The sequence below is a fragment of the Acomys minous genome, assembly GCF_964271855.1.
Source record: "Acomys minous genome assembly, chromosome: 6".
Classification (NCBI taxonomy): domain Eukaryota; kingdom Metazoa; phylum Chordata; class Mammalia; order Rodentia; family Muridae; genus Acomys; species Acomys minous.
In genome coordinates, this window is record NC_140487.1 from 90992943 (window position 1) to 91016711 (window position 23769).

Below are 23769 nucleotides of genomic sequence, written 5' to 3' on the forward strand. Positions count from 1 at the left end.
TGTTCCTATATTCATATGGCCTGTCTTATCGTGCTGTACACCTGGGCGTCATCCTTGGACTAAACCTAGAATGAATGTATTTCCTTGATTATTAATTTGTTTCTAACTTGTTTTCCTCCTTGGTGTAACTCACATGTAGGTTCATAGAGCTTCTAACAGTTTTTGCTATATTGTAGGAGGGTTTAAAGTTAATGGAATCAATTAGGAACCATTATCAGGAACTATAAAATCATCTGTAGGAAATGTGCCCAACAGAGAGAGTGGCACCTATGGAGGACTATTATTTTGCTATAGGCAGTGAGGGTCTCTGCCATGCCCAATCAGATACTTCAGACAAGCATGGAAAGGCAGTACAGCAGCACTAAGCAGTCCTGAGGCAACATCCTTGGAGCGTTGCCTAAACCAGGGCTACATCCATACCTCAGCTGTGTAAAAACGAGTGGGCTGCCTCCAGGAAGCTCACTTGCTTCTGCCAATCCAGCATGCAATTGCTCCCAGCACTTTCTTATGCATTTGACTCTAGTTTTAGAGATATACATCCCTTATGTAATGAGATACAAAATATCACCTCTTCTTCAACCTATCCTGACAAATTTGAGAAAGATAATTCTTCAGTATTCATTTGTGAATATCAGGTCCAACACTTTATTTCCTGAGGGATTTCTGACTGCTGTGAAATCTCATTACTAGTCAGAACATATTTCCTGCTTTAAAAAATTAGTTTTTAGTTGTCTGTTTTTCAGTTTCATCTAGGTAATGCTATTTGTGAACAAATATTCATAACTTAAAAAAACCAGTAATAACAAACATCTTTATTTATGAAAATATCTGACAATTTTGTTGATATTTAGAAAAGCAAATTTTGATTCTATTGATATCTATTATTTTTCTGTTTTACTTATATTTGTACTAATATTTAATCTTATTTTCTCTGGGTTTGGGTTTAACTTACTCCTAATTTTCTGGGTTTTAAAGCTGTAAAGCAGTTCATTTGAGATTACTTATTTTTATTTTTATTTATCTTTTGTTTTTTTGAGACAGATTTTCTCTGTGTAGCCTTGGCTGTCCTAGACTCACCTTGTAGAGCAGGCTGGCCTTGAACTCACAGAGATCCATCCTCTTGCCTCTGCCTCTGCTAGGATTAAAGGCATGTACTACCATGCTCAGCCTAGATAATTTTTATTTTTTAATTTAATCATTCATAATTAGAAGTTTCTCCTTAACATTGTTTTCTCTGTCTCATAAGTTTTGATACATACTCTATTTTTTCCATTTATCTCAATGTATCTTTAAACTTCCTTAATGATATCTTATTTAACTGATTGATTGTCCAACAATAGGCTTTTCCAGGTTAACTTTTGTTAACTGCATATGTCCTTCTAAATCTACTGAGGCTTAATTTGTAGCCTAATATATGATCTAGTCAGGAAAATGTCTTGTGTGTGCTTAGGAAAAACATATGCCCTGTTGTAGAGTGTTATGTGGCTGTTTGACAGCTTGGTCTTCCACCATCTTTTGGTTTTGTTGAGACAAGACTCTTATCTACTCTATAGCCCAGGCTACTTTGGAACACAGGCTGGCCTTGAACTTGTGACTCTCCAACTCAGCCTCTGAGTGATATTAGGAGTGTGCCACCACGCATAGCCAGTAGAGTGTTTCATATATGTCTGTTAAATCTCATGTTTATGGTGTTTTAATTTTAAGAATTTTCATCTTTTATCTCGTTGTTTTACCAACTATTGAGAGCAGGTTATTTAGTCAATTATCTTGTTGTATGTTTATTTCCCCTTCTACTGATGGTTTTTGTTTCATGTAGTTTCTTGGTCAGCCATTGGATTTCTAAATGTTTATAACTGTTCCTTTTCCTTGTTGCAAACCTTTAATTCATGTATTCCCTGCTTTGCTTAAGATTTTTTTTTTTAATTTAAAGAATTTTGTCTGAGGTTAGCATAGATGCTTGTAAATGTTCATTGCATGGGATGTTTAGTGCTAACAAAAATCCCTCATCTTTTGTTTATCTGGGGACATGTTTATTAATTAATGTATTCTTTGATAGTTTCTCACGTGTACACAATGTGTATCGGCCACTTTCAATCCTACACACTCCCATTTCTCTACCACACAGTCTAGTGTGTTCCTTTGTTCTCTACAGCTGTCCTTTTTACATTCATGATCGTGTGCCTGTGATATGTTAATTTCTCCAGCACTGTTGAAAGACATTTAAAGAAAACTGGATATTCTTAACTGCATGTTTCTTTTAGCATTTTGCAAGTGTCAGCTTATGGCTGCTTGGCCTCCAGACTTTCTTGTGGCCCTTTCTGATGCAAGGATGTTTAAAAGATGCTTTCAAAATGCTAAGTTTCTTCTCTCAGGCTGCTTTGAAGACTTTTTCTTCTAGTTCATTGAGCTTCTTGGGTGTTTATATTAATGTCACTCATGAAACTTGGGAACCTGTAATATTCTCGCTGCCCCACCCCTTTTCTTATCTTGTAGCAGTTATTGTCTTTGGCAAATGTCTTTATGTTTTTACTTGCCTCACTAAACTGCCAGTAACTCTAGTAATCCATCCTGCCCCAGCCCTTCCTTCCTTGTAAGGATCGGGGTCTCGTCTACCTTTTCCTCTTCAGGTGATCTTATTATTATACATTACATATTTTGTAGTTGTCCCACAATTCTTAGGTATTCTTTGCTTTGCATTTTTCCTTTCAGTGATTTGGAATTCTTTAACTGACAAATCCTTAAAGCTTTGAGATTTCTTCAAGCCATATGACACCTGCCACTAACCCTACCACACTCATTCTTTATTTCAGTTGTAGTGGTTTTGCTCTATAGCATTTCATTATGTTTCTTTTTTTCATTTTTTTCTTTCTTAGAATTTCTATCTCTGATTACATGCCTATATAACCTTTTTATTTTTGCAAACTGTTTACTTATTCTACTAGATCTCTTTGAATTTTATAGTTGTTTAAAATTGTGGAGATATTTTTGGTAGTGGAATAAATTCCAGGGTTTTATACATGTTCAGCAAACTCTCTACATTATAGCCCCAGCTGTTTTTTTTTCTTGATTCTATAACTTTAGTGTCCCCATTTGTGTGACCAAGATCCTCATGCCATACTCTTATTCGTTCATGTTTAGTTTGCCATGCACCTTGTTGAAAGCCAGTCATGGGGTACTGAGGAAAAAACTGTTAGTTGTCCACTGTCATGTATTGGTAAGGTCTGAGGAGAAATCATTTCATGTTCTATAAGTGGAGCTACCCTTTGATGAGCCCACACTCCTGTTTTGGAACTCTACCAGTGTTTCCAGACCCTATTTCTCCCTAGGACAGAAGTGTTTGATAGTTCATTATCTCATTTCTCCCACCTACAAAAAAGGTGGTATTGTACTTGAATATTCCGTCTATTCCTGGTAGATGCTTGGAGTTGGCTACATTTGGGACTGCACTTGTATCAAGTCGATTAGGCTTTTTGGTTAAGAATCTGGTGGATAGTAGGCATTAGGTTATTATGTAGTTTGAATTCTGACATCCTGTCTAAATATTGTATAAACACTGCTCCCCAATTGTTCCTTGATATGCCAGTAAAGCAGCTTACAGCTAACTGAAGAGCAGGGGAGAGAGTAGGACTGGACTTCCTGCCAGCCTGTGGAGGAGGAGTTAAAGAGGAAGCAGGGGATTCAGCCAGTGGTGTAGGTCCAAGAAAGAGCCAGAGCCTAGGACAGCTACAAAGTGCAACTGTTGCTGCCATGTTTGCTGGGGGTAAGACAGAATAACACAGAGAGTTAAGAACAGACTTAAACTACGCAGGTTGTGTTGGGAAGCCTTGTATTATAAAAGAGCCTCAACTATTAGTGTGATAGCTGAGTTAAGAAATAAGCTAAAGGAAACAAACATCATTTTGTAAAAATAAGTTCAACAATGGATAGAACCTGAGGAAAATATTTTTTTCCAGAGAGCAGGCCTGTTACGAATGCTGTGGCATACTCCCAAATGTTTCCTTTCCCCTGGGAGTTAGAACTTTCCCCAACATTCACAGGGAGGATCCTGACGCACAACTAAAATCTCTTTCCCTGAAGCTGCCAGAGAGGCCTCTGTGTCTGTATTTCTACTCTGTTATGATTCTTCCCCTTCCCCTTCCTTTGTCCTGAGGCCACCTCAGAAGGGTCGCTCATCTCTGAGTCTTAGGCTGGAGTCAAGCCTTCCAAGCAGCTTACATCGTAGACTCTAAGTCCTATAGCACATTTTAAGCAACTCTCTTAAAGGACACTAAATTCCTGTCATAAGTGGCATAGGTGTTACATTCTGAGTATATAGAAGACTTAGTTTCTGGATCTTCTATTTTATTTCCTTAGTTTTTAATCTTAATATTTAATTATTGTGTGGGGGGCACTTGTTCCTGTATTATTGCACATATGGAGGTCAGAGGTATAACTTGGGAAGTTGCTTCAATTATATGGGTCTCAGGGATCAAACTCGGGTCCTCAGGCATGGTGACAAATGCTCATATACACTGATCCACCATCCATATACTGGATTATTTTGGGAAACATAAGTGAAGAATATAAGAAGGAGCCGTATTTATTTCATCATTGTAGCCTCAAGTTGTGACATGAGTGGAGAAATTAATATTTCTTCATAGCAGACTACATGGATAGAAGGGTGAATGAGACTTTCATTCATGGAAAACAGTAAAAGTTAAAGGAAGGAAGGAAGCATTTATGCCTTTATAATGAAATAGATTAAAACAAGTTGTCATTATTGACTTTTTGACTTAAGGAAATTTTCCTTCAAACTTTCAGATGATACTGCAGTGTTCGAGTTGATACAGCTAGTTCCACCAGGTATTGTATTGCTTACTGAAAGGATGACTCTTAATGGAGCTCATCCTGGTGAAATGTTTCTAAATATCTCTTCTCCCTGCTTCTTACCAAGTTATTTTTTAGACCACTGATTTGCTATTATGTAAAAAAAAAAAAAGGTATATACAGAAAGGTGAACATAAATGGCAATTTAATGCATTGTTATGAAATTAAGTATGTTAAGATAATTTTCAAATATTTGATGTTGATTTTTTTCAATTTTTGAGATTTTTAAAAATACATATTTTTGATAATTAAGTAGGGTTTTTGTTTGCTTTTGCATGTTGACTGTTATTGGGAATGAAGAGGGTTGTAGCCCTACTTACAAGGCAAATACTGGTTCCTGAGGAGAGAAATTATCTATTAAAGAAAGTATAGAGACTTTATTGTGGATATTAATTTTTATGATTATCAAAGAAATCTTAGTTATATCTTTGTTTCTGCAACAGATAACTATGTTTTATTAAATACAAGTAATCTCAGAATTTTCAGTATTACACATATACTTAATTCACTAGCTACAAAGTCTACAAAGTGTATTGTCCTACTCCATGACTGCAGACAGAAAAGACAGAAGACAGGAGAGAGGCTAAAGATGGTTATAAGGTTGGGATGTATAAGTTTCATGCAACTTTGTTTTTAAAGAACTTCATTTTCTAAGATTCCCTAACTTCTCACTGAGTATACATGAATATCCCTGATCTCCAAAGGTGTGAGGCAGAGAACTGCTAATTAATAGTGTATTTCTGAAAATGAAAAAAAATGTCTTAAATTACTTAATGTATCTTTATTTTACTTTTCCTTTTATAGAAGATAAACACTGCCTTGAAGCAGGCATACAATAAGGCATCAGGCATTATATATATATTATACTTGATGATTTTGTTTCTAAATAGAATGTTTTGTTATAATTTGAATCATAGGATATCTTTCTTATAGTGGGAGAAACACTGTCTACCTATGATGAAAATACACGAGATTTCATGTTCCCGGGTCCAAACCAAATTTCTGGACACCATGATTCAAACCGCCAGGTTACCATGAGAAGGATTTCTGGCCTAAGAGTAAGTGATTCTGCTTTCCCAAATCAGCTCTTGATGCAGGCTCATGGGTGAAAACCACCATGTAGGTCTCAGTACCTTGTATGTGTAAAACTAATTCAAATTTAATTTGGTTTTAAACTTGTTTCATATAATTGTTTTATTTTAAGCATCATGAATGTAATGAAAATAGCAAAAATTAAAGCATTTATCATCAAATTTATTATTTTCTCACATATCACTGAAAGTCAGCAGGGGCGGGGATGCACAGGGTGGCTTCTATAAGGAACTGAGGAACCCAGAAGACATGGAACAGGATATAAACTGAACATCAAAATTGAGTTATAAATCCAGCCATATACAAAATACAATAATTGTATTTGCATATAAGTAAACATAAGTGCTCTAGTCAGTGGTTTGTGCTCCTGGCAAACAACAATGACTCTTTAGAGTTCTTGTGATTGTGAACTACTATCTTTGAGTCCCACTACTATGACAAGGATTCAAACCATTATCTGAAATTAAGTCATGTCACTTAAAGTTTTGCTTAGTAAGCTTGGAAAAAGCCCAGTGACCTACCTGTAGATAGCTTGGGTTCATGGGTCGATTGATTTAACAGCAAGATGATCATATGTTTTAACTGTGGTTGCCATGGTGGTAGTGGCCATGGTTATTTTCTCCGTACACTCTTGAGTTCCACAGCATTCTCATCTTTGAACTATACTCATATTCAGTATCTTATGAAGTAGCATTTAACGGATGCCTCTTGATTGAACTCAGTGAATGAATAACTTCTTATAATTGACTGTGGAGAAACTTACATCTGACATGGTGTGATTTCATTTTGTGAGTTTGGCTAGGCTCTAGTGCCCATGCAGTAATAGGGATGTTACTGTAAGGGAATTTGATGATGATGTGAAGATTCATGAACAATTGACTTCACATAAAGATTGCTACTTGACAATGCAAGTGGCCTTCATCTCATCAAGTTGGAAAGATTGCAATAGCAAACTCTGAGGTTTTCTGAAGGAGGAAGAATTCTCCCTCATGGAAGTAATAGAAATCCTAACGATTTCTTATATTCCAGCCAGAACCATAGACCGTCACACCCCAAATAGTCTGTCAGATTAGTCTTTAGTCTCCACTTTTCTAACTTCAGGAATTAATGGCCTAAGAGAAATCTGTGTATATAAATTGTCCTGTTGTATACTAGACCACAAAGGGTTGGGAAAAATACTGGGTTAAATATTGAGAACTCATAGCATGGAAATGGAAAGTGGAAAGCAACAGGCCAGGTGGTGATAGTAGGCAGTCTTGGCATTTTTATTACAGTTGGACTGTTCTTACAGTGGTGGCTAATGGCACATGTTTAGTTGCACAACAAGCCATACTAACCAGATTTCTGGAAGTAAACATGATGATGGATTGCCTAATGACATATTTTTCAGTCTGAATCTTCATCATTAAGTGATACATGATGGCATTTCCAGAAATTCTTTAATATGCCCCTCTCTCTGGGTTTCAGTATTGTTAGGCACCAGTGGTTCTTGTCTCCATTTTGTCTCCTTTTGAACAGGAATATCCACAGGACTGGCCTGTGCTTGCTGCTCATGTGTGCGGTAGGCTTTTGCCATATAGACAGCTTGTCTCCTTAGTTCACAGGTCTGAAGAACTGTATCCTAGGAGCTATAATGAGCTGAAACCAAAGAACATTACTTATTTAAGGATTCATTTTACATGCTAACACTGGGCTTTAAACTGAGTTTGTAAAGTTGGAAAAGGTTAAGACTTCTTGTTTTTATTTTCTTTAGGGAGTATGAGTGTATTTTGCATGTAAGAGGAATACAGTTTATAGTCAAAAGGGAGACTGCATATAAATGTGTATATGTATATATATATGTACATATATATGTGCATTGATATATATATCCATTGAAGAAGTAGCCTAGCTCTGAGTGTTTGAATATGAATGACACCAAGCTTTAGACAAATCTATTGTGTATAGTAGTAGATACTCAACACTTGAATATAGTAGATATCATTGATATTGATTCTTAGGCAACTCAGAGTTACCCTTTGTAAAGGATGTGTTTTAAGTTCTAAACTTAGGTGGTCACTGACAGGGCTGGCAGAGGGCTTGGTCTTCTGTTGCGTCACAGAGAAGCTACTGTAGGGATAGGCGACATGGCTAACAGTGCATGTATAACGGCTTCCAGTGGTTTCCTTGGGTGCTTTGTAACTGGTGGTCCTTTGAACTGTCTTCTTTTCTCCACTTACCTCAAAACTGTTTAAGCTAACATTGGAATGTTGATAGAAATAGAATACATATTAATATCTGTACCTGAATATAAAGCATATTATAGGAAAAAAGCTTTGGAAAAATTTCAGAGACCTCCTCCATCTGAAAATTGCACATCTAGGAAGCATTCAGACTATTCCATTAAAAGTATTAATATAATGGGGTGGTTTAGAAGGTACTGGAGGGACAAAACAGAAGGGGAAAGTAATGGAATTCTGTTTTAATTAAAATATATTAAAATATAATAAAATAAAAAGTTAATGGACAGTTAAATATTGTATATGTAAAAGATAATGGTGTTTTGATGTATGTAGAATTTCTGGAATAGCTAAATAAAGCTAATAATTATTTCTTGATTATATAGTTAAATGTCTTAAATTATAAATATAAAGAGAGTTGAAATCACTTAAATACACTCACATATTTATGACTAATATGTCATAATTTAAAATCTTCAAATACTTTGACAGAGAGACACTTGAAAATGAAAACAATTAATTATTCCATAAAAGCAATATAATTGTTCCTAACTAAATCATTAGCAATGAAACTGCTAATTAGTAACATTTATCATTACTATGTTCTTTACAGTAATAAATAGATCAAACTAACAAATGCAGTGTTCACTCTTGACAAGTCTTTGTTATTGTAGATCCTGTTTTCACTACTATCTCTTCATGGAAATGTATTTGTTAATTTCACAGGGAATTGCTCCAAAGCTGGAATTTTCTACAACTTCAGTGATCACAGAATGTCTGATAAGCTCAAGGAAGTGCCGCACTCAGGTTAAAATAATTAACTGCTTAATGTTCAGTTGATTCATGTTGATGGTGCCTGTATCTCCTTTCATCATTTCCCCCCACAATCCTTGGTTTGAGTAAAGCAGTTAGCAAAGTGCTCAGCAGCTTGATTGCATCTTAGAATATAGGGAAGGCTAAGCTTAGCCCCATGGCAGAGGGCACCATGTTGCTTGTTTGGTTATTTATTTTGTCATGGACTCTTTTAAAATTTATTTTTAGTTTATATATTCACCTTGTATCCAAATCGTCACCCCCCCTCTCTTCCTGGTCCCTCCCTCCCACCCTCGTCCCCTCTTCCACCTTCCCCTTCCCTTCACTGGCCCGTCACATCACATCAAGTTGCATCCTCATCTACCGAGGCCAGGCAAGGCAGCTCAGTTAGGGCAAAGTGATCCAATCAGGCACAAAGCCATTGTTATAGACAGCACCCACTCAGCTAACTAGGGGACCCACATGAAGATGAAACTGCCCATCAGTTACATGGGTGTAGGGGGCCTGAGTACAATCCACGCATGCTCTTTGGTTGGTGCCTCCATCTCTGTGAGCCCCCATCAGTCTAGGTTAGTTGAGTCTTGGTCTTCGTGCAGCATTCTTGTCCCCTCCATGTCCTATCCTTCCCTCCTGCGCTCCCACAGGACTCCACCTAATGCTTGGCTGTGAGTCTCAGCATCTGATTCAGTCAGCTGCTGGGTGGGGCCTCTCAGAGGACTGTTAAGTTAGGCTCCTTTCTGTAAACATAGCAGAGTATCATGGCAAGGGTTGGCTGTCTCCCATGGGGTGAGTCTCAGGTTGGGCCAGGCATTGGTTGGTCATTCCCTTAGATTCTGCTCTCTCTTTATCTCCCCGGAGGAGAAACTACCATGGGTGTAGATAAGGAAAGGAAATTATGGAAGTCATTTTGGTAACAGCACACACAGCTAGTATCTCAAGTTTTTGTAGGCAAAACTAGGGACATTAAGGACTGGCTGTTTGTGGGCACCATGCATTTGTAATGGATGCTGTGAAGTTTGTAACTTCATTAATGTTCATCAGTCAAAAACTTTGCTGAAGAGAAGGGGTGGAGTTGGTATCCTAAGATTTGGTATAATCAGAGGTGGGTGGGTAAAAAGCAACTTAAGCACTGCTTTAGGAAGCCAACCGTGTATAAAGAACTGGGAGGTAGAAGGTCAGGGACTGATGGGACAAATGGGGTTAATATTAGACACAGAGTAGAAATAGGTTGAGTAAAAGATTTTTTTCAGCAAGAGATTCACACACTGTAGCTACAGTGGATCTGTATAGAGGTGAAATCTAAGATGTGGTTAACAGGGTTAACTAAAGATGAGCCAAATTCCAGGTGTTAGATTTACTGCTTGAATGTTTTATGAAGCCTCAAAGAGTCTTTGTAGTTCTAGAATGTCTTAATTAATGAGAATCAGTGTGATGCCATAGAGGTGGATAAAGGGAGAGAACGGTTCTTCCATACCCACTGGAGTCATTGAACACCATGGGGCATGCCAAGAAGCACACGAGAAAGAAAACGACGTGATGTACTGGCCTGATTAGAACTCAGAGACTGTTCTCATTAGAGACATTCTTATTTCTTCCTTGTATCTCTGACATGGAAAAACTGACTCTTATTTTGATTCATATTTATATTTTAATCACTTAGTCCTTGCACTTAAGGTAGTTGAGAAAATAGAGAAAATTGGGTTGGTAGTTTTTCAAGGGATTGAAGTCTGGAGGACAAAGATCTTTAGCTTTTAATTTTAACTAAAACCCATATGACTCTAGAGAGTGTGTGAAGAAATAGATTTACTTCCAATCTATTAAGGAATTTGTAGCCAGGCATGGTGGCGAACACCTTCAATCCCAGCACTTTGGAGGCAGAAGCAGGCAGATCACTGTGAGTTTGAGGCCAGCCAAGGGTACACAGAGAAACCTTGTCTTGAAAAACAAAAGCAACAACAACAACAAAAGGAATTTGTAAAGCAGAGTGTAGCAGAATGAAGGATTATCCAAATAGCAGCAAAGTTGGAGCCATCAGAGTTGCTTTCATTTTTATCACATCTTATTTTGGACAAGGCCTCACTTATTTTGCCCAGCCTGACTTAAAACTGAGGATCTGGAAGCTTTCTTGCCTCACCCTCCCACATAGTTAGATATGTAGTCATATGCCACTGAGCCTGGCTCAGATTTATTTTTTTATCTTAAAAATTTCAGACTAATACAAGATTTATAATAAGATAGAAATATTAATTATTAAAGTTTGTAATCTCTTTATATATATATATATATATATTATTTTATAAAAATATGAGTCCAGAAATAAAGTGGTATTTTTATCTGTCATGGAATTGTCATCACTTGGATCTTATACTCCTATATAGTGTTTGTAATTCAAGTAAAACACCTCAGTAAAATATAAACTGTTATAGATTATTGTGTATACATGATTTATAGTAAAATGGATTAGACTTTTTTTTGTAGTTTTCTTTATGACTTTACAACTGGCTACACAAGTGTATTTTAGACAAGATTGTTGCCCAAGCGCATACTGCCTCAGTATCCTAGCCAGGATCAGACATGTGTGGCCTCACCATACTAAGCATGGGCATTTAAAAATTAAATGTAGTTCTTTTAAATTTTATAGCCCATTTCTTGAATATGTAAATATAAATAATAAATGTTTGTACATTATTTTTTACTTTACTGAAAAAATTAAATCTTTGACTTGTTTTTATAATATGTTTATTCCTTCAAATTTTTCAAGTGATTAAGCATTGACCTTAATTTTTATTAAGCCCATGTTTAGACTTAAGAAGGAAGTTTGATATAATAAACTTTATTAACTAGGAGAATATGGATTTGATTCCTGGGCCAGTACATGTAATGATCGATCAAGTTGGCTTTGGTAGCTTTTGTTTTTAAACCTTGTGTGTATTACTCTTAAATATTTTTTGGTTTTTAAAAAATCTTTATCATATGTATACAGTTTCAAAAAGTGCCTTCTGCCCACATGAACATTTATTTCTTATGTTTAGGATAAATTTACTTACCATTCAGCTCCAGTTGAAAAATGCCACGGCAGACTGCCATGCAGAACATCAAGATCACAGAAGAAAAAGTCCAAGTCACCCGAGAGAAGTAAATACTGCATAAACACCAAGAACTATGAACAGCCTACGATTTCTTCAAAGTCGCATTCTCCATCTCCCTACACTAAGAGACGGATGTGTGAGCTCTCTGAAGACACCAGGCGGCGGCTGGCCCATTTAAATCTGGGACCCTACGAATTCAAAAAGGAAACAGATAAGCCTCCATTTGTGATTAGACATGTATGTGCTCATAAGCATTTCCATTTGAAGCTTATCAAATCTACTCAGCCACTAGAATATTATGCTGAAACAGATTTCAATAAGCAGCTCACATAAATATTTTTTTCTTGAAATCTTAGCCAGCAGCTAAAGGTTGAAAGCTAACATAAAACTGTGTGTTCCCCCTTTATGCCTTTAATGCTGACAGATCATGTTCCGTTATGCATGCCTTAATGACTCGTCCAAGTACCCACTCCCTCTCACCTTACACAGTGGGCAGTGCTATAACGGTACAATTGAACTTGGATGTAACTGATATTGATACTAAAATGTTAAAGTAGGACTTTAAAAGAGAAAACAATGTTTCCTATACAAAGAAAGCTCCTTCCAGCCTTTTAAAGAGTGACAGTAGAAGTAGATGTCCTTTGGGAAACCTCCGGATCCTGAATCTCTGAATCCAGCCATTCTTTGATGGGCGTGCGTAGCAGGGCCTTAGGAGCTGTGGGTGAGTTAGTTCTAACCTTTCTATGCACAGCCGTGTGTTATGGAGGAAGTTAGAGCTTTGTGTCCAGGATGGTCAGACGTTGACTAAGCTGGAGTGCCTATGGTCAGAACACTGCATCACAGGCTCTCTCAGCTCCTCCAAGTTTTGTAAAGTGCTTTTACCTTGAAAGCCACTCTACCAAAATTTTCCTTATTTAATAAAAACACTATATACTTGCATATATGCTAATAATAAACTTCTAGGTTTAAATGCCTGTAGAAGCAAGTAGTTACTTTTTCTAAATTCTAAACTACTTACCTATTTTAGAACTATTATTTGGGATAGACCCTTTTGGAAGTTCTTGAGTTTTCTCTGTGACACCCTTTAAATTTAAACAATTTAATAATTTTAACAATTTGAATTTATGTGGCATTTCTTGCCATCTTTATGTTTTGTCTATGAATCAATCCTTTTTCTCTCAAGCTAAGTTAAGATTTTTAAATTAACATCTACAAACTACATTTTATTTATAAAAGTTAGTGTAATAATAATACATCTCTATGGTAACATCTTTTAAAGATATAAGTATGTATACATTTATTTTATGTGCATTGGTGTTTTTTCTGCATGTTTTCCGTGTGAGGGTGTTGGATCTTCTGGAACTGGAGTTACAGTCAGTTGTGAGCTGCCATTAGGGTGCTGGGAATTGAGCCTGGTCCTCTGGAAGAGGAGCTGGTGCACTTATCCGCTGGCCATCTCTTTAGCCTTAGAGATATTCTTATTTCTCTAGTTGGTTCACACATTTGGTCCTGTTGTACATTATTCAGACATTAATTTGTTTGTATTTATGATGGGAATTTAAGAATGCCTTTATCTTTGATACTATCCTGAATTAAAAATTAAATGGAAAAAAGTATATACTATCTTCTAATTTTAAAGAATAATTTTAAGGAATTGCATTTTAATTGAAATGCCTGTATATGAAAGCTAAGAAGGAGTATGGGTGTTATACACAAAAACGTTGAGACACAACTGCTCTTGAAGTGTTTATTAATATTTTCCATGGCAGTGTTTGAAAATATACTTTATAAATGTTTTTGTTTTTTGATAAAATCTGTTTTCTAAGTTACATTTTAAATTTAAAAAATTTTTTTGAGTATTTCATACATGAATACTGTATTTACATCACCAACTTCTCTCCCTATCTCTCTAGCTTCTTGACATCCTTCAAATACATAACTTCGTCAATAATTACTGTTATATATGCTTATTTATATAAAATATATTTAATACTATATAGTATATGTAATATATGTATATTATATAATATATAACATTATACACACACACACACACACACACACACACACATACACACACACACTCACAACCCATCAGAAGGCTTGTCTTTGGAAAAAATCAGTTCTCCTTCTCGGAAGCCTCAAGCTGTCTGTAGCTCTTGAGTTAAGGCATGATAGGGATCTTGTGCAATTATCTCTATCCATGTTAGCATTTTACTACCATGATTATCCAGGTACTTTTTAGGTAATGATGCTGTTGAGATATTAAGTGCTGGGTGTGGTGGTACATACATTTTATCCTAGTACTCAAGAAGCAGAGATAAGTGTATCTCCAAGTACAAAAGCAGCTTGGTCTACAGAGCAAGTTCTAAGACAGCCAGGAGTACTAGTAAGATCCTTTCTCAAAAACAAAGAGACAAAAGCAAACAAAAGATTTTATGACTTTTATTTTAGAGCTTTTCTGTGAAAATAAATGTATACTTCTAAGTATACATGTTCAAATTGTCTATAGTTTGAGTAGGCATTGGATTTAGAAGAAATTTAGGGACCCAACAACCATTTATTGTTTAAGAAGTGCTTAGAAAACTGGTAGCAAAGGATGTTTAATATTATGCACCTGTGTGCAACAAATAGTCCATGGTCAAAAAGACAATCCTAAGTCAGAAGCGACTTTCAGAATCAGTTAATAAGCTTGAAATACATTGTTGCAGTTTTCCTAGACGAGTCAGCCATCTCTTCACTTATGGCTAATAGAATCTTTTGAGGTTTTACACACACACACACACACGCACACACACACACATACACACACACACACACACTTACCACTCTGTTATAAAGTGTACAATTCAGTGGTACCAAGGGAATTTCATGTCGTGCCTTAGGACCTTCCCCATCTGGTACCATGTGCTCATGAAGTGCTGCTCATTCTACCTGATCCCCACCACCCGCAAAGCCCCTAACCCTGTCTCTATAAGGCTGCCTGCTCTGCCTTTTCACCTAACTAGAGTTGTATGACTTATCGTAGCACAGCTCATTGACGTTGCAGGCGTTTGCACCTGATCTTTTTATTACTGGATATTACATTGTATAGATAAATGTCTCTTTGTTTATATGTCTGTTGATGTTTGTGTTGCTTACACCTTAGCTACTATAAGCAATACCTTAATGAACGATATGTGTACAAGTATTTGAATAATGCTGTTTTCAAATCTTCTGGGTAAAGACCAAGGAATAGACCTGTGTTATCATGTGGCAATTGTATGTTTAACCTGAAGACTTGTCAAACTGTTCCTCAGAGTGGCCGCACAGTTTGCATTCCCATCAGCTATGTAAGAGAGTTGCAGTTTCTTTACATTCTCCCAGCATCTTCTCTTTTTTGTTTTTTATTTTTTGTTTTGTTTTGCCAGGTTTTTCTGTGGTAGTGAGGAACTAAAGCGAGGGCCATTGGATACAGGCAAGCACTAGCCCAAGCCTGCTTAATTTTCCTGGTCCTTAGTGAGTGTGTCATCTCATTATGGTTTGGTTAGTGTTTCTCTAGTGAATGATGGTGTTAATTATCTTTTCCTGTGTTAGTGAATATCATTATTTATTTATCTATTTATTCATTCATTCATTAATTTTTTTTTGATACAGGGTTTCTCTGTGTAGCCTTGGCTGTCCTAGATTCACTTTGTAGACCACAAAGTGGTCCACCTGCCTCTGCCTCCCGAGTGCTGGGATTAAAGGTGCATGCCACCACATAAGTATCCTTTTAAACACTTACTCAGGCCTTTTGCTCATCTTATAATCATTTCCTTTTTGCTACTGTTGACTTGTAGGAAGTCTTCATATGACTTAGGTAATGATCTTATCAGATACATGATCAACATTTTTGCTGTCCTGAGTTCACTTTTTACTCATTTTATTGTTCTTTGATTCATAAAAGAATTTAGTTTTTTCAGTAGGCCTATCTTTTTGATGTATTTATATCACCGTGACATATTTATTTTTAGTTAGAAGATACAGTTGACCTTATTTGTCAACTGGTAAACTGCTCAGCAAAGCTAAGACACTATTTGAATTCCATGTGCTTGCTAAGACAGGTGGGAAACTGGTAAACTTTGTAAGTAAGGCAGAAGAGGCCACTCTAGGATATTTTTATTTTTGTAACTTTGTTATCAAAAACAAAAGGTGAAATGGGGTACCTAGTACTTAACTGCAAACTTGTTCTTTTTTGGTAGCATTTAATTTCAGCTTTGTTGCAAATACATTGTTCATGTGTGATTCAACCCTGAGTTTGGAACACGGCAGCACTGTGGATTCGCCTGCTGTGTGGCATATGCTCGGATCCTTTAGCAGTGCTGTAAGATTGAGAGTGGGAAGGGAAGGTTGAAGCACTGTTTCACATTGCAAGTTCTCTTTCCTCTAGGTTGATCCCCCCAGTCCCAGGGCTGATACTTTATATGGATCACCTGGCAGAGACTGTGAACGAGATGGATGGGCCAGGATGCACAGCGGTAAGGGCAAGCTGTCTCTCTCCATTCTAGCTGCTTAAGATGTCAAGCCTTACCTGGCACTGATGAATGAAAACACAATTTTTGGTGAATTATATTATATATTATAATATTATATATATTCAATGATATAACGTATATTACATTCCCTGCCACTTTCTTTCATATATATAGCATTCTTGAAAAGTAACATTAACTCTCTCATTAATTAGTTTGTCAATAAGGATTGGAGATAACATGGGTAATGTTACCCAGAAAAGTAGGTGAGCACATGCACTTAGCAAATAATAGCTAAGATGATGGATTCTTTGGGTTTAATTTATAAGAATTTATTTTAATGATTAGCCTTGTCTCTGTGACAAAGTAAATTTCTTATGTTCGGCATAATGTTTTTTGTTTGTTTGATTTTTGTTTTACTTTTTGAAGATGCTTAGATGACATTGTACAGTGAAGTATATTTGAATATTAATATCATTAGATAGTGGCCAGCAGCTTAGTAAGTATTTACTGGCAACCTTTAATGTTAATTTATTACACACTGAGAAAGTCATAGTGGAAGGAAATTATATGAGGAAGAAAAATTGAATCATATCGTGTAGTAAGCTTGGATACCTTCTGTTTCTAGCTACAGTGTATACCTTCTTTTTAAATGAGAAAATGATAGGCTCTTTTTTTTTTTTTACAGAGGATTTTTTGTTTGTTTAAGCACCAATAAAGAAAATTAATTTTGGTTAAATTTGAATATCTTTATTTTCCATCAGAATATTTGATGGAAGACTTAGTATATTTATAGTTTCTTGAAAAAATTTCCCTTTTTCTTTTCCTTACTGCCCCCACCATCTCTATTTCTTTAGACAGGGTCTCTATAAATAGCTCTGGCTATCCTAGAACCTGCTCTGTATACCAAGCTGATCTCAAACTCACAGTTTCTCCTGCCTCTGCCTCTCAAGTGCTGTGATGTATGCCACGATGCTCAGCTTGAATTTTTATAAGGTATTTTTCCTTATATATAGAATAGTAGATTATGTGATAATAAAATACAACTGTTGCACTTTGTTTCCCTATGTGACATAGAAAATGGGCTGTATGACTGAGGTAAACAGAAGTAACTTCTAGGTAGATGTGTTGGGTAGATTTACTTGCAATGCTACATGCCTGGTCACTTGACAGTGGCCAGCAAAATGGTTATTGTCCCTAATGGCCCGACTGAAGCTGTCAGCTTCCAGTGTGGAAATACTTTGAGGACGTCAATAGGAATCACATTTTTCCTTGTAGATTTTTGTATTTTGATGTCTTTACATACAAAAGTAGGAACAGTACAGAGTTCCTATATCCCTAAAAGTTTAAGGAGATTGATTTTGGGACCATAGAGTCAGTGTTGGAGCCTGAGGTGTTAAGTGACGGCCACTCCCTACCAAAATGTGCAGGCTCCCTACACCCTACCACAGATATCATATGATAAACTGGGTTAGTGACTGAAATCACGTATTTTTTTCAGACTCTAATGGTTTACCAAACAAATTATTCTTATTTCTCTGCATGATGATACTTCCTACTGTAATGGAGATAGCAATTGTGAAATCACAGAGCTGTTGAAGAACTGACAAAATTTAACTTGTTAGGTTGCCATTTTAGCACTGTAACTCTGCTGAAGGATTTTAAAGTGTTTTTGATATCCTGCTGAATGACTTGGGATTGAGAAATGCTGATGATAGTAAAAATCAAAGGTGAAACCAATTCCTTGCCTATCTGATGTTACATATTGATCCTTTGTTCTGTACGATCTTTTTCAGATCATCATCACGTTGACTGCTGCAGATCCAAGGATTACAAGGTATGGTAAACCAATTCTGTTATAGCAACTTACTTGGTTTTCAACCAGCATAAGTATATTTCTGCTGGGCTGGAGAGATAGCTCAGAGGTTAAGAGCACTGACTACTCTTCCAGAGGTCCTGAGTTCAATTCCCAGCAACCACATGGTGACTCACAACAATCTATAATGTGATCTAATGCCCTCTTCTGGCATGTAGAAGTACATGTAGGCACAGCACTATATAAATAATAAATAAATATTTAAAAAATATATTTCTGCTATATAAATTCGGACAAATTATCATTTTCATTTTTTAAAATAATGTGAAAGCAGTAGTTGTCACAGCATGGAATGTCATGGTTTTGGTAGCTGCCAAGGATACAATAGACCTTCATGAATGTCTTCCTACAGATATGCTGTAGGCTTCATTATCCATTTGGAAAAAGTGTTGATTTTAAATGTATTAGTGTGTGTGTATGTGATGCATCTGGGGTACCAACACAAACACTGATTTGTGTAATATGAATGTGTGTTTAATGCATATATGTAATGCATTAAATACATTTGTCCATAATATGAGTGTTTTAATGTATTATATGTGATAAATTATATATATGTACACATACACATATGTGTGTCTACACATACTTACATGTACACACAGGTGAGATAATATCATATCTAATATCCTACATGAAATAGGGAGGCTTCCTTGGTTATTCTAAAGGCAAATTTTCTTCATTAATTTCCTTTAAATATGTTCCATAGTTTGATTATATGTGTTTCATCTGTCATCTTTTACTAATCAATAACTCTCAGGCTGTTGAGTATGTTATTGATTTTGCTTCTTAATAATTGCTACTGCCTAGTATATTGATATATAACATATATGCATAATATATAATATACGAAATTGTGTTAATAGATTGTTAAAACATCCAAATATGGAAAAAAAGGATAAAATTTGCATGCCACTATCTGGCTGTAAGTTGACATACATAGGTGTGAAGACTCTCTTCTCAGAGTGTTCTACTAAGAACTATGCTTTAAAGCATCTTTAACCTCCTGCCCTTTGTTAGATTCTTTATGTTAGGGCTTTCCTTGGAGATGGTGAGTGGTGAGTAAATTCACAGATTATTTCTGAATCCAGGATGAATTTTTTCATGGAAATGCACCTATCACATCAACTATGGAAATAGTAAAAGATTATTTTTTATGGGCAAATAGTAGTTTGTGGATAAATACTCAGGTAGTAGAAAAATGAAGTATTCAACAAGAAAAAACTCTGAAGCTTGGGGTGTTCCAGAAAGTTTATAGAAAAGGAGCGAACTGTCTCTATCATTTTTCATTTTGGAAGCTGCTAACCTGCACTTCTGGTTTACTCAAGTAATTGAGTTTTATTCCTTCTCAAGTCTCTGATGGGGATGAAGGCCAGATAGTTTAGTGCTACAATTAAGCTTAGTTGTTTAGGAGTTGATACATTTAGGTCTAGATAGATGTTTTAAGTTGATAAAGATAAGATACGATGTTGATTTACATTCAGAATTTTAAGCTCACCAAGATAGGAAAGCTGTTTTCTCCAAGGTTGCCAAATTCAAATGGCCAAAACATGAATGTAACGTTTTTATAATTCCTGATTGTTTTCATGGTTCATCTTGCTGTATGTAGTTTATTGTATTTATGGGTAATAATATAAATGTATATTTTGAAAAAGGAAAATAATAAAAAAGGAAAACAAAACAAAGAAAAGAAAAGGGCACTTTCTTGAGGCTCCAGATACGTATAGGAAGAGAGAGATGAGAGTCTGCAGCAGCAGAGCAACACGAGGGGATGCTGGAGTAGGTACAGTGTTCATGCAAAAAAGAGAAATTATTGATGAATTTGAATGTGGTGTGTGCTAAAGGATATACCTTTTTATCCCTGAGACTGCCCCTGACCTGGTATGCCTTCTGTCTCCTTTTGGACAGTTTCTAGAATTTCAGTCTTGATCTACTCTTTTGAACAAATTCGATTTTCTTTAATGTTGATGCATAATAATCAGCTTTTTCATCCTTATTCACTTATTCTAATTTATGTTTTACTGTTTACTCCATCCTGAGCCAGTGTCTTCTTTCTTCTCATGTGCAGTTGCACATGTCTTGTGTGTAGTAGGTACTCATTTAATACATTGGTTCTCATGGGGGATGGCATCTTCAAGGGACATTGTATTTACTGTGATATTATTACAGGTATGTAGGGAACTGGCTTGGCATATGCTGAGCTGACACATGTTCTGTAAAGACTAGGATAATTTGAAACAGTAAAGATTGATTTCATATCACACATGGCTTTCAGGAACCTCAAAGAATATTAAAAAGGTGACAGCATATAGTTAATTAATTGTCAGGACCTAGAGTCTGGCATTTACACAAAACCCAGTGAGTTTTTTAAAACATTATTTTAAAGTGTACTGAATCATAGGTATACATGTATACAATTTGTTTCTTTAAAACCATATACCATGATTTTTATTGTTTTTTTTCTTTTATTTTTTTGAGGCAGGGTTTCTCAGTATAGCCTTGGCTGCTGTAGACCAGGCTGACCTCGAAGTCACAGAGATCCCTTTGCCTCTGTCTCCGAAGTGCTGGGATTGCAGGTGTGCACCACCACCCGCTGGGCATATTTTACTTTGTAAACTAGTGGTAGTGTAATAATGTTTTTTTTTCCCTAAAACATGTGTTAAATATCTTGTAATTAAGCTGTCTTGTTTGATTCTTCCAAGTTTCAAAACACATGTGTGCACATTCATGTACACATGTATACACACACACACACAGACACCCCCCCCAAACATTCCACCATGTCATCTCTTCTTCCTTTTACTGTTTGACTCAAGTGAATGCTGCCTCTCATCCTTACCATTATTCTGGAAGTATTTGGGGTAAATGACTTCTGAGAGTTTCAGAACTAAGGAGTTATTATATCTCTTTATATAAAGTAAATAGGAAGTCATTAATCTGACATTGAGAAGCATTTCAATTAAAAAAAGAAAGAAAGAAAGAAAAATGTCCTGACTCAACATTATGAGAGAAAGAACCTCCAAAGTTATCACTGAGTTTGCTTTGCATTGGCCATCTACTGGATATGCAACTGACCCATAAGAGTGGTTTGTTTCTCCCTTGGAGAAAACTAAACTTTTGTTTGTCAGTGGTTATCAATTGGAGATAGCATCAGGGTTAGGGATGGGGACATGTATCCACTTGTCCTTTTCATCCTGTAGCTCCCTCTGGTGCAGCCTCATACAGGCCCTCTGCATGCTGCCCCAGTCTCTGTGACTTCATGTGTGCTCCAGCTCTGCTGCGTCTAAAAGACCTTGATTTCTTGGTGTCCTCTATCACTTCTTGCTCCTAGACTTTCTCCTCTTCTTCTGCAGAGTTCCATGAGCCCTGAGGAGAGAGATTTGATGGAGACATCCCATTTAGTGCTGAATGTTCCAAGGTCCTCTTACTTTCTGCATAATGTCTGGCTGTGAATTGTTGTGTCTGTTCTCACCTGCTGCAGGAGGAAGCTTTTCTGATGATGGCTGACCAAGGCACTGCTCTATGAGGACAACAGAATGTCATTAGGAATCATTTTATTGCTACATTCCTTGGCTGAACAGTATTATCTGTTTTTCCCCCAGTACTTGACTTATCTAGACTCAGATACTTGGCTACCCATGTGTTATTGTGTATGAGATCCATCTCTTGGAGTGGGCTATAATTGAAATCAGTTATTGGATACTCTGACAAGCTCTGTGCCGCTGTTGCACCAGATTATCTTGCTACAGGTCACCATTGTAGATTGAAGGGATTCTGGCTGAGTTGGTCTTTGCCTTTCTCTTCTGGTAGCATAATAAGTACCTTTTTTAACCATGAACCTAGTCCATAGGGGTGAATACTCCAGGTAGGCAACAACTTGACCTCTCTGCACTGTATAGATAGTTTTCAGATATATAGCCTTACTGTCAGTTTGTGAAGAGCAACAAATAGCCTTGTCAATGGCTTGGATTGTTTGAGGGTTCCCATAGGACCTCTTTGGCCAAAAATCAATTAGATGTAACCTATTCCCAGTACTGGAGGCTTCTTTTGGTTATGAGAGGTGTCCACTTGGGGCTCTATATTCCCTGGTGTTTGTGGTTTCATTTAGATCACCTTAATGCATGTATATATTTTACTTTTACTTTATTGTTTCCATATGACCTCTTAAAGTGACCCTTAATTTTAGTGATTTCTGTCTATATTCCCTTTCTCGTGCCTTTTTTTCCATCCCACTCCTTCCCATTTGATCCTCCAATTCTAAGCTCCACCCCCTGGCCATCTATAACTATTTATTCCGGTGGTTCTCAACCTGTGGGCCTTTTACCTCCTTTGGAGTTACATTCAGATAGCCTGCATATCAGATATTTACATTACAGTTCCTAACAGGAGCAAAATTAGTCTTATAATGTAGCAACCAAATAGTTTTATGGTTGGGAGTCACTACAATATAAGAAACTGTATTAAAGGCTCATAGTATTAGGAGGTTAGGAACAGCTGATCTTATCTCTTTCCCTCTCTTAGGAGGATCCATTTCACTCTATATGTGTCCTCTATGGGTATAATAGAGTATATGTTGCTTACCAATGACTTAACAGCTAACATCCACATACAAGTGAATACATACCATAATTGTCTTTCTGAGTTACCTCATCCAGGGCGATTTTTTCTAGTTCCACCCATTTACCTACAAATTTTACGATTTTCTATTTTAATGGCTGATGAGTATTTTGTTGTGTAAGTGTACCATGATTTCTTTTTAAAATTTTTTTGTTTTATTGATTTATTCAGATTACAACTCAATTGTTGTCCTGTCCCTTATATCCTCCCATGTACCATGATTTCTTTATCCACTCATCCTTTGACAAGTGTTTGGCGGTTTTCAGTTTCTGGTTATCATGAATGGAGTAGCAGTGGACTTGGTTGAGCAAGAGTCTCTGTGGTAGAGTGAAGTGTCTTTTCGGTCTATGCCCAGGAGAAGTAAAGCTGGATCTTGAGGTGGATCAGTTCCCGTCTAACTGTAGAACTTGCTCACTGATTTTAATAGCGGCTGCCCAAGTTTGCCGTTCTACATTCCTTACTCTACATTCTCACCAGCATGAGCTGTCATTTGTCTTATTGATTTGCTCATCCTGGCTAGTATAAGGTGAAATCTCAAAGTAGTTTTGATTTGCATTTTCCTGATGACTAAGGATGTTAACCCTTTCTCTAAGTGCTTTTTAACCATTTGTGTTTCCTCTTTGGAGAATTCTGTTTAGATGTCTTCCTCATTTTATTTTATTTTTTTTGTTTTTGTTTTTTGTTTTTTTGTTTTTTTTGGTTTT

The 23769-nt window shown here is 36.4% G+C and overlaps 1 protein-coding gene across 2 annotated transcripts in view; it reads left to right on the forward strand.

The window, feature by feature from the left end:
• The window catches only part of SPATA6 (spermatogenesis associated 6), a 103459-nt gene that overhangs the window by 34739 nt on the left and 44951 nt on the right, over positions 1 to 23769 (forward strand). For both annotated transcript variants that reach the window (XM_084787077.1, XM_084787078.1), the window contains exons 4-9: positions 4801 to 4842; positions 5800 to 5924; positions 8904 to 8984; positions 12023 to 12316; positions 16491 to 16578; positions 18369 to 18409. In XM_084787077.1, the coding sequence (XP_084643203.1) occupies positions 4801 to 4842; positions 5800 to 5924; positions 8904 to 8984; positions 12023 to 12316; positions 16491 to 16578; positions 18369 to 18409 (671 nt within the window). The remainder of the gene's footprint in view (positions 1 to 4800; positions 4843 to 5799; positions 5925 to 8903; positions 8985 to 12022; positions 12317 to 16490; positions 16579 to 18368; positions 18410 to 23769) is intronic.